At 41.6% G+C, this 14,633-nt stretch overlaps 2 protein-coding genes and 1 long non-coding RNA gene across 12 annotated transcripts in view; 1 reads left to right on the plus strand and 2 right to left on the minus strand.

The window, feature by feature from the left end:
• The window catches only part of limk1a (LIM domain kinase 1a), a 54,163-nt gene extending 44,526 nt beyond the window's left edge, over nt 1–9,637 (minus strand). Inside the window, exons 1-2 of the mRNA XM_003458607.5 lie at nt 9,387–9,637; nt 6,779–6,878 (exon numbers count right to left, since the gene is read on the minus strand). Coding sequence (XP_003458655.1) covers nt 6,779–6,878; nt 9,387–9,444 — 158 coding nt within the window. The 5' untranslated portion in view covers nt 9,445–9,637. The remainder of the gene's footprint in view (nt 1–6,778; nt 6,879–9,386) is intronic.
• Nucleotides 9,638–10,784: 1,147 nt separating this feature from the next.
• LOC102081909 (uncharacterized) lies at nt 10,785–12,321 on the plus strand. 2 transcript variants are annotated; one of them, XR_003213896.1, is made up of 4 exons: nt 10,785–10,923; nt 11,010–11,059; nt 11,675–11,836; nt 11,906–12,321. It is a non-coding gene; the product is annotated as an uncharacterized LOC102081909 (long non-coding RNA). The 2 variants fall into 2 exon arrangements; XR_267823.4 differs by having other exon boundaries at nt 11,937–12,321.
• elna (elastin a) overlaps nt 12,065–14,633 on the minus strand; it is a 54,143-nt gene continuing 51,574 nt past the window's right edge. For all 9 annotated transcript variants that reach the window (XM_025898458.1, XM_025898457.1, XM_025898451.1 and 6 more), the window contains 2 exons: nt 13,581–13,649; nt 12,065–13,489 (listed from right to left, as the gene is read on the minus strand). In XM_025898458.1, the coding sequence (XP_025754243.1) occupies nt 13,443–13,489; nt 13,581–13,649 (116 nt within the window). In that variant the 3' untranslated portion in view covers nt 12,065–13,442. The remainder of the gene's footprint in view (nt 13,490–13,580; nt 13,650–14,633) is intronic.

Genomic DNA, 14,633 nt, shown 5'->3' on the forward strand with positions numbered 1-14,633 from the left:
AGGTCTCTATGCAAATTTTTTGAATTGTAGATGAGATACAGCTGCACTGTGCCACCTGTAACCAGTGGAGGCACTGTGAGTGTACTGTGGGATGTTTGAATATTAGCTGATCCAACTGATGACAGCTACACTGTTCGGCCAACAAATTTAACCAGCAGCAGCAGCAGCAGCAGCAGCTCTGTATTAGTATTTGTTTCTGTATAACCCCGAAGATTCTTCAACCTTTAAAATGTGACCTCTGCAACTGCTCCTCATCTCTGTTTGAAGACAGCAACTCCAGGTGATGCTGCATTATCCACAGACTGACATTATAAGAAAGACATAACCACCAGGACCTCCATGCCTGCCAATACTTCTGATTTTCCAGGCCTTTTGCTATATTGAAATATCCTCAAACTTTCAAATACTAAGAATAGGTGAATTAGTAAGTTTTTGTCTTTGTCTAATATTACCAAAGTTGCCAGTCCCCAAATTAAATACAGTTTCTACCTGTGTGTGAGAACAGGTGTATAAAATGAAGCACGTAGCAGCCTTGGGGTCTGCCTTTACAAACATTTGTGAAAGAACTGTTTGTTCTAAATAGCTCCTTGAATTTGCGCTGCTGAGCACTGCTTAATAAGACGCCACCTCTGCAACAAGTCATTTTGTGAAACTCCTTCCATCCTAGATGGAGCGATCAACTCTAATTGGTGTTACTAAAAAGTGTAAGCTTTTAGGAACTCTATCATGAAGTGGCAGAGCGCATGAAAGTTACACAGTACGTAAAGGGTACAATGCACCTGACCAACGGTGTGCGTCCTCAGTAACTACAGAGCTCCAAATTTACCCATGCATTAAAATCAGCATAAAAACTGTGTGCCAGGAGTTTCATTGCATGGGTTTTCATGGCCAAGCGGCTGCTTTAGATATAATCTTTCGGTGGCTCAGCACATTTGTATAATGTATGAGGAGTATGCTACAGACTGGGAAAAAGTCTTACAGCACTGACACCCTCAAAGTTATCAGCTAACACTAGCAAAGTTGGTTAGCATGCTTCATCCATAAACAGTAAGGGTGGATGAACTACCAAGTACCTCACTTTCACTTCTAAAAATGGGGCAGAGACCTCAGGGTGCCCTATTCCTAACAGCAGACCGTATTATTTGTCTTCAGAACTCACAAATATTACAAATTGCCATAAAAACTGACCGCAGGAGTCTATTTGAATTGACTCACTTGCAGCCAGCCTCAACTGGGCACTAGATGAGTTGTAGTTTTTGTCTCGTCTGTATCGCTGTACTTTTTCATGATAGCGCACCCGAATCTGTGAATACACATCGGTGTCTGAGTTGCATTCAGGGTAATGTAGGCAGTGTGGCTGGGAAGGGGAATAACGAAGTGTGGAACAACCCTCCCCCCCGCAAAACCCTAAAACACACTAAAAATACCTCTGTTTATACAGAAGTTTGAAAAGCTGGTTTTCAAATTGCTGAGGATGAATTATAGTCTGGTAGTCACATCTGTTATACGTGACCATCACTGACCCTGTTTGACCTACAGTGCTTATTTTGGCTTTAGTTAAGACATTTTTAATCCTGACGTTAGTACACTTCATTATTTATGCATTTAATTTACTTCCATGTGTAAAACATTGTGTGCTGTTCTGCCTGAGCTGCTTTCTATCTTGGTCAGAACCCGCTCAGAACGGATCTTTTCAATCTCAGAAGTCCTATTTTCTTAATTAATCATAAAATTAAAAAAAATAATAAAGCAATACTCATTTCTTAAGAAGTGATCAGAGGCACAGAGGCTGACTTGTGAAACTTTGAGTGGTTAAACAGCAGGAGGACTAATCAGCAAGTGGCTGTTTGTTCTCCTGCTTCTCACAAACAAGGTTATCTCCATGAAGGATGTGAGATGAGCAGAGACGAGAGAAAGAGGAGGAAACGTTACGTAAGATCATTAGTAACAAAAGCAGCGGCAGGATGTGTGTTCTGTTAATAAAAAACAAACAAACTAAACAGTCATTTAAAAATAAGCTCACTTTAAAGTTAATAACCTTCACTCGCTAAACTAAGTGAGAGTCGTGGACTGTTTATATCCAGGTAGTTTAATTAGGAAAATATTGGACAATGGATGTTGAATATGGAGCTGCCAAGCAGGAAGAAAAGAGGAAGACCACAGAGAAGATAAATGGATGTAATGACGCAGTACACACAGAGGGTTGGTGTGACAGAGGATTTTAGGGATAGGGTGAGATAGAGGCAGATGAGCCGCTGTGGCGACCGCTAAAAGGAGTAGCGAAATGATGGAGGAGAAGAAGAAGAAGGGAAATCTACAGAATTAATATGTTTACTAAAGGGAAATTCCTCCCAGAAATCTGCGGGATTATTTCTGGTATTTCATAAAAACACATTTTTCCTCGGCTCTGCTTTGCTGAAGGAATCGATCACCATTAATGCATCTGAAACATCTACGACTACGTCTTAATTTGTCTGCTCCGAGCTTCGTGTCACATGACCCGAGGCGGCTGCATTGACTGAATGTTAACTGACGCCTGCACTTTAACTTTCTTTTAAACTTAGGACAGTATGCAGCAGTCTTAACATAAGAGCTCCTAATGAAAGATATTTAACAGAGAGGATGAAAAGTAACAGGAGACGAGCAACACTTTTTGCTTTCCTTTCAGACAAAGTCTTTTGTGATAGCTAGAAGCTTGTTTATACAGAAGAGGACTGACCTATTAAATATTAAATCTATTTAATGAATGAATGGATCTGGACTGTAATGCAAGCTCCAACATTTAATATTCAGTTGCAGAAATGTTAAAAACTTCAGTGTTTTGTCTACCAGGATAGGATCAGTTCTGCTTTTGAAAATCAATTAAAATTCAAAAATGTTAATAGATTTCTTTCACACAGAGACACACACAGTCTCTCTGCCCACACACAGCATGGTAAAGTGCAATTTACCAGAATCTGAGTCTGAAACTAAAACCTGCCTGTTCATTTCTCCAAATCCACAGACTGTGGAAATGTTTATTTGCGGGTGGCTTTAGGTTTGACACAACAGACGCAGCAACGTATGCTTCATCGGTGTAAGAACGACTCCCTTTGGTTGATTAGGAGAAAAACTCTTGAGCAACTCAGGTATGCGAGTGCCTCTATCTATGAGTTGCTCTGGTTTGTGTAAACCATAAAATTGCGTAACAGGTTTTCAGGCAGGTCAAGTCTGAACGTTTCTGTAACTATCTGTAATGAAGTCAAAGTACAGAGAACAGCAGAGAGCGCTTTATAACTCATATGGTAAACTTAAAGACAATATTTATGTTTTATATGTATTGTATGTTTTTAGGAATTAAATAAAGTTTTATTCATATAGCCTCGAGTGCTGCTTTTGTTGTTGTTGGACTTTTGCACACTAGGGGGCAGTTACCTCCTGGGTTACTGCATTTAAGGGGATTTAAGGGGAAGGGGTTAAATCAGGGGTGGGCAATCTCAGTCCACGAGGGCCGGTGTCCCTGCAGGTTTTAGATGTGTCCTCGAACCAACACAGCTGATTTAAATGGCTAAATTAGCTCCTCAACATGTCCTGAAGTTCTCCAGAGGCCTGGTAACGAACTAATCATGTGATTCAGGTGTATTGACCCAAGGTGAGATCTAAAACCTGCAGGGACACCGGCCCTCATGGACTGAGATTGCCCACCCCTGGGTTAAATCATTCAGGTCAAAAATGCAACAGTTAACAATGTAAGGTTAGGCTGCATAACTAATAGTCAACTGGGACAAGAATTGCATGAAGAGGCGAAGGCAAAGTTTGTGAGTATTTTGAGTGCACAGCTGTGGAGCACGTGTCAGAAACTGCTTAGGTAACGTGGCGCCAAGTACCAGCTTACTGGAAAGCTGTTACAGCAAGTCCTGATCACATGACCTCAGAAGCCTAGTGGGGACGTATGGATGTAAAAGTTGTCTGATGTCTGCTGGTGCTTGTCCACGCAAAGCTCCAAAAGCGAAAACCAGAATCTTAAAGTGGACTCTGAAGCTAATGGAGCTAATGCAACTGAATTAGCAACAGTGCGACACATGAGTACTTAGAAAAATAGTTAAAAGTCTTGCAGCTGTGATGAAATTCAGATGTGATGAGGTCAGAGCATGTCGCAATGGAACTCAGCTTGCCAGTATTTCTTAAGTGATTAAAAACAGGATCAAACCAGAGATTTCACGTAAGCATCCAGAGTGAAAGGAGAGTCAAAGGTCAACCCAAGGTTCCTGATAAAAAATGTAGCAAATGTGGTCAGGGGACCTAGTTTTCATTAAATCTGTCAGGAGCACAAACAATGACTTCTGTTTTCTCTTCATTAAGTTGGAGAAAAAGGTCTACCATCCAACTTTCAACGGCAGCTAAGCACCCCTGCCAGATCTGTAGCTTAAAAACATTGTGTGGCTTAAAACAGTGATACAACTGAATGTTATCTACACAGCAATAAAAAGAAAAGTTTTTAAAAGTGCCTGAAAAGTACTGAAGAGGGAACAAATATAAAAGAAACAGTAAAGGCCCCAAAACAGAACCTTGCGGCACACCATAGACAAGAGAAGTGGAAACGGACCTGAATTATTACCCTTCTCCACTTTTTTCATACACGATGGGTAAAATAGTTAAAGGAGATGCTTATAAGTGAGGTAAATTACAAAATGTGATTGCTTAGGATTAGAGTTGACTCAGCTCTCAGAGGGTTAAATCTCATTTTTCAGAAGCAGACATTTGACTGTGAGCCAGCCAGGACTTGTTTAAACCGCTGGTGACTATGTGTCTATGTGTATCTGCATCTTTCGCAATTTCTTTACTGTGAAGGTGTCATGATGTTGTAATTTTACAGGTCAAAACTAGAGAAGGTATCCCAACAGCCTCAATGCTAATGTCTGTCTTTAGAAATATTATTCTGGTGCCCTTTACTCAGTGTTTGTGAATTAGATCACACCCATCTTTAAACTCCAAATTTTAATTTTGATCTCAGCTACACACCTGTAAAGTTTCATTACTGCATCATGTGAAGGTTTCAACATTATCACTTGTCTGACGCAGGTCTGCAGCCAGGACTACTTTAGGTTATGTCTGTTACAGAATTCATCAAAAACTAAAAGTACCAGAAAACACAGCAAAATCGGAAACTTTACCTTTACCTTCAGCCACAAAAAGGAAACACTTGTGAGAAAAAGACAGATCAGATTTAAGGAGATTTACTTAGAAAAGCTGGTGGGGGGAGGATACTTGTGTTAGCACTACAGTGAAGAAAAGATTAAACAAGGAACAAGATGTGATTATGGGCAATAACATGCAAACTTAATGTTTTCAGGGAATTTTGGCTCCTCAAAAAAAAAACCCACACAAGCAGGCACAGACATGCCTGGGAACGAGTTTGTAACAGTAGCGCTTCACTGTCATGTCAGCTATTTCCAGGAAATACTGCAGCACAAAGCCTACATTGAAACCACAAAAAACTACAGCTAAAACTTGTTACATAACCTCCCAGCTATTTCTCCTGTTTAATATCTCTTTTACAGTTTCCCAAGGTGAAATGAATAAACTGTTTTATCTAACAACCTGATCATTTTTTTAATCACACAGTCATGTGAAAAATAAAGTTTCTCACGAGACTCTCTGCAGTCCTGTGAGAAATAAGTATGCCCCACGATTCACTAGCTCATTAAACTACATTTAGTAGCAATAACTTTATCAGTCTCTCACATCTCTGTGGAGGAATTTTGACCCACACTTCTTTACAACATTACATCCGTTCATTGAAGTTTGCAAGCATTTTTTTTGCACAGCTCTCTTAAGGTCCCGCCACAACATTTCAGTTAGGTCTGGACTTTGCTGCTGTGTTTGGAATCACTGACCAGTTGCACGACCCAGTTTGCGTCAGTATTTAGCCGTCGGATGGATGGCCTCATATTTGACTCTAGAATACTTTGGTGAACAGAGGAGTTAATCATCAGCTTAATAACTAATAGGTGCCCACGTTCTATGCTTGGAAAACAAGCCTAAATAATCACCCTCCACCACCGTGCCTGTTTGTTGCTATGAGGTGTTTGTACATTACAGCCAAACATGCCCAAAGGACATTGTTCCAGAAGCCTTGTGGTTTGTTCAGATGAAACTTTTCAAACCTAAGCCATGCTGTCGGGCTCTTTAACACGCACTGAATGCTTCAGACCTGTAAACTGATCAGACAGTCAGTGGATGTGATTAGCAACATCCGGCTGCTACTTAGCCTTTATTTTCCTGTGGAGCCAGTATTTTAAGAAAAAAAGGGTTTTCGCTGGACTGTGGACTCACAGGACCTTTAAACACTGAAAACAGCAAATATTTGGTATTTTTATTTTATTTTCTAGGGTACTTTTATGCCTTATATGTGCAATCATTAACTCACCTCACTCACTCCTTCACTGTCCTTTAAAGCAGTAATAATGAGCGATATATTAATCACAGTAATATACCATTCAGCAGACACTTACTAACCGGCTGTTGAACACAGTGGAACATTTAGCAGCTAAATGATAGGCAGAATTCCCCCTCGGAAATTGGTCGACTCCATGAACAGCGGTAAATGCCAGTGAACTTTTGACCTGTATTTGCTCTACCTGGACGGACTTGTAGGATGGATAAATAAGCAAGATGCACTGTGATATTTCAGTGTTGTTCCCAAGTGGCCAAAAACTCAGTGAGACTTAAAGACGTGTGTGCTCTTAAAGTCTGGGTTTATATGTCGAGTCTGGTTTGCTGTTTGTGCTGAAAGTACCTGAAGCAGACGGTATGCCAGTCATTGTTAAGGGCCTGGAGGTACTGCTCATCGTAGATCCTCTGTTTGCATCCCGCGCACACGGGCAAACTTCCTCCTGCTGTAATGACAGGAGACAGACGTGCTGATATCACCATATTAAAGCTCATTAAACATAAAGTTATAAACAGTTCTTACAAAGAGATGTGTGTTTGCGTGCCAGTCTGTGTGCCACCTCCGTCGCTTATCTGGCTATGCAAATTATCACTGCTGGTTTATAACCCAGCTCTAAAAACACACAACTCAAACAAACACACCACACAGCGTCTCCTCCATCGTTACCACCAGAGCAGAAACGATGTACCATCTGAAGGGGCATTTTTAATGAGCATACGGCTCAGCAGGCCCGAAACCACTAATTTGCTGCATCGCCCTGTTTAGTAGATAAACTCTAGTTTATTAAAAAAAATCACAACATTTAAAGAAACACAATTTTTTGCCTAGAATTATAGGATAATATTCAAACTTTGGCAATGAGAAAAATGGAAATATTATGACCAAAAGGCATAAAACATCCAGGTTTCCAAAGGTAGTTATGATCAGTTTGGAAAAGTAATATAAGGCTTTTATTTTATTTTTCCAAACCTACATTTAATTGGATGTTTTATCCCTTTTTTCTAGTCACAACCTTTCCATTTTTTGTTGTTGTTTTGGGTTTTTTCCCCACAATTTACCTGTACAAAAGCCGTGCGTGTTGTAAAAGCAGGAAACAACACAAAGAAACTAAAGAGAAGCTGAGATGATGCATAAAATGATGGCAGGGATTAACTGGGGCATATTTAAATAACATGGTGTTATTAGCAGGCACACTTTACATTTTCCTTACAAAATGCAAACTAACGCAGAAAAGAAAAGTAAATTAAACAGAATTTAAACCAGCCATCGGCTTTCTTCTACTTCTTTCCTGATAAGAGCCGTTTCTATGAGAGGAATCTTATTAGCTGCAGATCAAAGATTCCAACTCTGAGGAAAATCTTCATTATGATTAGAGTTTCAGGAAAAAAGCAATTTGGCAGAGTTGGGACGATTTATCCTGCAGTAAGAGTTCATCTGGTGCAAAGGGCGAGGCGGCGGCTGACGTTATGCTGTGTTAGATGCATTTGTTGCCTGAGTTAATTTGCCTAAAAAAAAGTCACACGGCAAGACTCAGTGAGTAACAGCAAACACAAACATGGCAGCCAGTTGAAAGCATTTCATCCGTGGTGATGCTGTTTTGATTTGTAAAGAATAAGACTGCACAGATGCTACTGCTTCAGGTTCCCCCGCATTACTCTCGCTGCTGAGCTCCTGAACTTGCGGTGCACCCAAGAGTAACATCACGACTGTCACCTCAGAGTAACAGCCGAGCGTGGCACCTCTTCATCGCGGCATTTCAACAAGAAGTAACAAGAGTACTTCTCCACATACAAAGCAGCTATAAAGAGGCCCAATTTTGACCAAGGTTAAATTCAAAAGTGCCACAACATGAAATCTGGATACTGGTGGAAGAGTCTTGATAAAACTTAACTCTGCACAACAGCTTCAATTATTCATCCATCCTGTGAACTGAAAGCCATTTTGGCAGAGCTTTGGGTGCTGATGTCTGGTGCTAATGCTTTTCTTCTACACTCCTCCAGCCTTCTCTCTTTAAACACTTTTGTTTTACCATCTTTTCTTTTTTTTAGCATTTTTTATTGTGGAGCATTTCTCTGCATGGTGTCTTTCCTCCTGTTGACTTCAGAAAGGGCAGCCAAAGCAAACAGAAACACACCTACATTCTGGCACAAACTGTAAAACCTGTGCAGGTACAGGTGCGTACGCCCCCGCCCGCTCTGACTTAAAGCAGACACTTCCAGATTAGCTAATCACACTGCAATGCAAAGTGAAACCTTACATAGGACGTCCATTGTTCACCTCTGTGAAGCTGACTGACAGCTCGGTGTGCACAGTTATCTCACACCACATGCCAAAATACACACACATATATCAACAATGTGGTTTACCAGCTGTTCGAGCCATAGATTCCTGAATCACTATCCAGAAAACAATGAATTAAAAAAACATACAATTAAAACAGCTTCATTAATAATGAGATCAGAAGGTTATCTGGCTGATTTATATGATTAAATCCACACCGGTCACACACCTAAGGTAATCATGGAGTCTGTGGGAGTCTTAGTTTGGTGCAGGCACAACAGGAAACTCTGCCCTCTGTGTGTTTTTCACACAGCATGAAGGAAGCTCTTAAAGGACAGTTACTTCTCATGTAACAACCTGTTTATAAGCACTGCATGCTGGATTATTGGAGAAGGCTGGCGGCAGATGAAGAGTGTGGTGGTGGTGGCCTGAGGGTGAACGTTGCATACAAACATGCTGGCCGTATCCACTCGAAGAATGGCTTCATCTGCGGCACAGCCTGGCGCTCCCTGCACACGAACCTATTTCTGTACAGTAAACACAGAAACGGCGCAGTGTGCAGCTTTTTTTCTGTTGGAGCATCTTCTGCGTTTCGAGGAGCAGGGAGTGCGCCGTCGTCTCCGCATCGCCCGCCCCAAAAGCCGAAGCGCGTAACCAGCACGCAGGTCCTTACCTTCCTCCTCTCCCATGCGTTCGTCCTTCCAGGTGCAACAGAGCAGCATCAACCTCATTCACACGCGGAGCTCCGGGAGAGAGCCAACTGCCTCTGCTCGACGGATAAACGGTGTTCACCGACACACACCGCAACGCGCCCGGGGGTCGTGTCGCTGCGCGTCGGTCGCTCCCTGCGGCGGCCCACACAGCTTCCTTCTGCCCGCTGCCTGCACGTTTCTGCGGCGCTTCATTCAAGAGAGGCGCTGACCAATGAAGCTGCCGAGCAGTGCGGAGGAAACAGGGGGCTGGCCAACCACAAACACGCCCTGCTTAATGAAGTCTGGTGGAGGAGGGACGGAGGGGGGTAGACGGCGCAGAAACGCCACCATAGTAACTACAAGTAGACAGAGCGCGCTCTTGTAGAAAGGCAGGTAAACTATTAACGCGTTGATGCATGATAGTGGCGAAAGGGGTGGAGGTGCTGGAAGTAGCTGTTAAGTGTCTCATCGAAGTGCAATCGCAGTAAACAAAGGATGCAACATAAAAAGAAGCTGGAACGAAGGGAAAGAAAATGAAGTGGTTGGCTGGTTTGAAACCCATGAAGGCAAATCTGAAAGCAGCTGCAGTGTAGTCAGCAGCATAAAAACTGAGGTTTTATTTAATGTTTAAGAGAAGTCTAAATCGTGAAATTTGCTGTTCATGAGATTAACTGGGGCTTAATTTAGGAGCCATAAAATCAGTTAGCTGTGCAAAGTGCAAAGCAGACACAAAACGGAAGCCTGAGCGCACAATTCAGAAATTACAAAATGGTAATTACTGATTTTTAGTCATTGCTTAAATGCAACACAGTCACCACGTCCATTTTCCTTTATGGTTCAGTGTAACACACGGATTCTGTGTGTACAGCGTGATTATATACCCGAATTATCTCTGAATTTTAATTGTACAAAACACAGAACCACAGCAGAATGCAGACATAAAAAATATTTTTAATTTAAACTTTCTTAAATCTGGAATTTTTAACATACCTGCACAGAGAGCCACAAGTGAAACAGCAGCGTTTGCAGTGTGAAATATCAAAGGACCAGAGTGTAAGTGCAATCAAATGTAACTAGCTTCAGTTAAAACAACCCAATCAGCCACTGTCTCACAGCAATTCTGAAACACACATACACAAAGCCACACCCACATTAGTGCCAATTTCACACAACAAATACGGAGGCGAGTTGAGGTGCAGGTAACACTAGAGTGGACATAAAATGGCAAACTCAAATTCAAATGCAGACAGACTATCAACATATTGCAGTAAATCTGAGTGAGACCTATATAAAACATGGTTCTGATTAGATATTATTGCCATGGGTCATGGTCATGTGATCTATCACAGCTGATTTAAGATGGTGCCGTCCTATGTTTCATTATCTGAAGAAGAGCAGACGTAGTCGAAACGTCACACACGACTAGATGCAGTAAATAAGGAAGCTGGAGCTCTGCAGTGCGTGTTAATTCTTTTCTATGTTTACATTTTTTCGGCTCTGCACCTGCTCCACGCGGTGGTGAGGATGGATTTTTTTCCATTTTTTTTTTAAAACTCTGAGTGAGTCTGGATGACCTAACTCCTCTGTAACACGTCTCTTTGCAGTAAGGGACTCACTTCAACTGGATGCCTTATGTACATGTAGACGGCAACAGGTTTGTATTATCAGGTTTGTAGTATTAACATGTAATTGCCAGCAGATTCATAGCAGACCGATTCAGTCTTATCGCACTAAAGACAGCAATAAAATGGTAACGAAGACGGCAGCTCACTGCGGGAGGTTGCATACCCGGTCTCCGTCTTCAAAACACACAAATCACAATAATTTTGCTTGTGCTGCAGTCTCCAAACACTGTTTTCCTATGTGTGAGTATAGCATTAATGGGCACCAAGTTGAAATATTTTTGCCTAAAAATCATCATTGCTTGGACATGATGAACTGAAGAATCAGTGGCACTGGTTCAGCGTCAGGAGTGTCGGTATGGGGAGATGGGAGTGAGATAGCTAAGCCAGGGCCAGAGGTTTGATCTGTTTGTCCCAGTGGCAGGTCGCCAGATAACTGATTTAGTACACGTATGTACAAAGGGTTTGCCTACACCTATTACATGTTGGCTAAAGTAACACAAACACATTATTTCCTGTTAGAAATTAAGTAAGCTAACTAATACTAGGAAAATCAAGCAAACAGATTTACAGAAATGTGTAATTGTCAGCTGTAGAAAAACAGAATTCGACTAGAGTTTCACAGTGACATTGTTTTATGTCTGCAGTAAAGCCTCTGCTCCTGGAACAACAGTGTAAGCTACTTTTACAGGATGTGGATCACGGGTCAGTGGCTCTCCCAGGAGATCTTCAGGGAACAGCAGTATGAGTTCATTACTTCCAGCTGGCACAATAAGAACAGAGCTCAAAGTGTTCGCATCTAACCTGAGGTTTGTTTTTATTATAGAGAAAAAATCCTTCACATACAATAAATCTGATAAGTGATTCATTTTTCCTAGTGGAACAATAACAGAACTCGTATGAAAAAAGCTCTAAAACAGGCAGGACTTGAACCCAGGTTATTGTTCCAGCGTTGGACTGATTCGACACTCCCCACCAGGTGATTTTGATCAGCCCTCAGGACAGGCAGCAAGAAGTAATGAATAAGAAGACGCGTGTTCTTTAAACACATTTTATTTTGTTATTTGTTAAAGCAAATAAAATGCCGGATGTCCGGGAACAAGTCACATGTGTGCCGTGGAAACATAAAAAGTGCAAAACCACACTGTTCCTCCTTATAAAAACAGTTTTAAATAAAGATGAAGAGTATCCCACGCCACATAAGACAAGGTCTGACCCAGCGAGGCTCAAAGACAGTTCTTACACAGCACCGAGTGAAGGAACTGAAGCCATCAAATTAGTACAAAATACAGTACACAGTTACGGGAAGAGATGGGGGTCACTTGGCAACAGCGCTCATGAACCTTTGGTCAGTAAAGCCTTTGGTTTTGTTTTTTTTTAAAGCAGCTCAAGTAAATAAAGAACAGGGATTTTGTGCCTCACATAAACACAGCGGCACTCCCATTAAAACAAAGTATTAATCTGTATTACAGTTAATAACAGTGAATAAATGCAAAAGCAAAGGATTGTTTTTTTTAATGCTCACACATTCCTGATAACAAAAAAGCTATGAGTCAAATCATGGTGCAACAAATCTTGAATAATGACCAGTTACATAAATGTAAATGAGACTAAACATTTGAAGCAGACTTAAACACGACACATAATGAAACACACACGCACATACACGTCGCGTACATACCAGAGCAGAGTCTGATTGATATTTGAACACACTGCTTTTTGACTGTCTTCAGCAGAAAGTGTTTGGCAACATTTAACAAAAAAAAAAAAGCTGAGAAAACTGAACTGCACAGCAACAAGAATCAGCAAAGTTGCCGAGAGCAGATGGGTTGGCCGGAGCCCCAGTTACCACCGCTTTATACCCAGCAGGCCTAAAAATGGCAGCAGAGAAAATGGGGAGCCAGGAACCACACTGACATTGGCTGGATATCATCAGATTTCGGCCTAGCTATGACCAACCCCACCCCTGTGACAGGTTGGAGAGGAGTAGATGAGCCCTGTGCTGCCCAGTGAGACGGATCACCTTGATTTAGTTTAGGATTAAAGCAGAAAGGGAAATCACTTGTGGGTCACATTGACAGCCGATGGTACAGACAGTTTCAAACAAACGATACACACACGTGCAGGCGTGCGTGCACGGACGCAGCGACACATGGTGGGCCGGTGCGGTACAGAATTAAAGCTGGTTAACTTGAACATGTTAATGATTAAAGGCACTGTCAATAACATACGTCACATCAGCACATGTACAAAATTCTGGGTCGGTGGGTTTGTGTAAAAACAGACACTGAAGTCAAGTAAGTAAGAACAAACATCTTTACAGGTTGTCTAATGGGGCTTTGCATATAAAATGTACATTCTCGATCATGCAGTAGCACCATGGTTTCTTGAGGTCACTGGATCTCGGGAGATCCTCTACTTCCTCCTCCCACAGTATTTGCCCTGGCATCCTGCAACACCACCTGCAGCAAACACCGGCAACATTTTAGTCTTTGCTTAGCAGCAACTTCTGTTTTCAGGATGCTTCTTCAACAATGTGCGCAAATCTTTTACCTCTATAGATTCCTCCGCCGCCTCCTCCACCAAGGAAGCCCTGCAGAGGACCGTACTTTGCTGCTTTGGCTGCAAAACAACAAAACAGTATTGGTTATTATGTTTCCAGTCTGATGGTACTGGGCTTAATGTTAGCCAGAAGATTACCTGACTGGCCACTGGGCAAATCTGTCACTCTATTTTCCACGCATGTATTTGAATATTCAACTGTTCTCTTGGCCTTTTTGTGGTTTTTGTTTCTATTAATACAAGGAAAAACTTTGTGTGTAAAATTTGATACTTTCAAATAAAAAAGAACACAATATGATTAATTTCCTTTAAACAAAACGTTCTTCTAGTGCATAAATGTTTAAGAACTTGTCTTTTTCTCAGCATGTCTTATAAAAGTTCACGTTTCCAGTAAGCAACACAAGCCGCAGCCCTGTAAGCCGTTTAAGGCAGGAGGCACTTGCCTCCAAACACGGGTGCTGGAAATTAAACTGTAGATGGATTTACTAGTGAAGTTTTTACTGCAGACCTGCTCAGCAAGTTATATCAATAAGGTAGGTGATATATGATAGACAGCTGCTGATATACTGGATAATAACTTTATCTTAATCTAATCAACACCACCAAGATGAGATGAATAATATTTATAATAAACTTCTACATTTGAAGTTTTTGAGTCCTGGTGACTGTGAAGTACTTTTTAGGATGGCTGCCAAAAGGCACACTTATTTAGTAAAGATCATTTTGTCACATCATTGTGGACTGCTGCACTATTCACCGGCCCAAGGAAGGATGTGAAAACCCTCACTGGTCATGTGAATGGCATGACATGAAAATGCATGCATGTCTCAGACCAGCAGCACCAGTTCCCCTACAGGCTACGTACTTTCTCCCCTCATTTTCTTCTTGCCTACCAACAGCTCCACCTCCAGTTACCAGTCTGTCAACCTTATGAAGTTAACAGATGACACCACCTCAATCGGGCTCATCACAGATAAGTCTGCCTACAGTGGGGATATTGAAAATCTGTTCTACTCCATGCTCACCGTTAGTCTTTAGTCTTAA

The sequence above is a fragment of the Oreochromis niloticus genome, linkage group LG14 (genome assembly GCF_001858045.2).
Source record: "Oreochromis niloticus isolate F11D_XX linkage group LG14, O_niloticus_UMD_NMBU, whole genome shotgun sequence".
Taxonomy (NCBI): Eukaryota; Metazoa; Chordata; class Actinopteri; order Cichliformes; family Cichlidae; genus Oreochromis; species Oreochromis niloticus.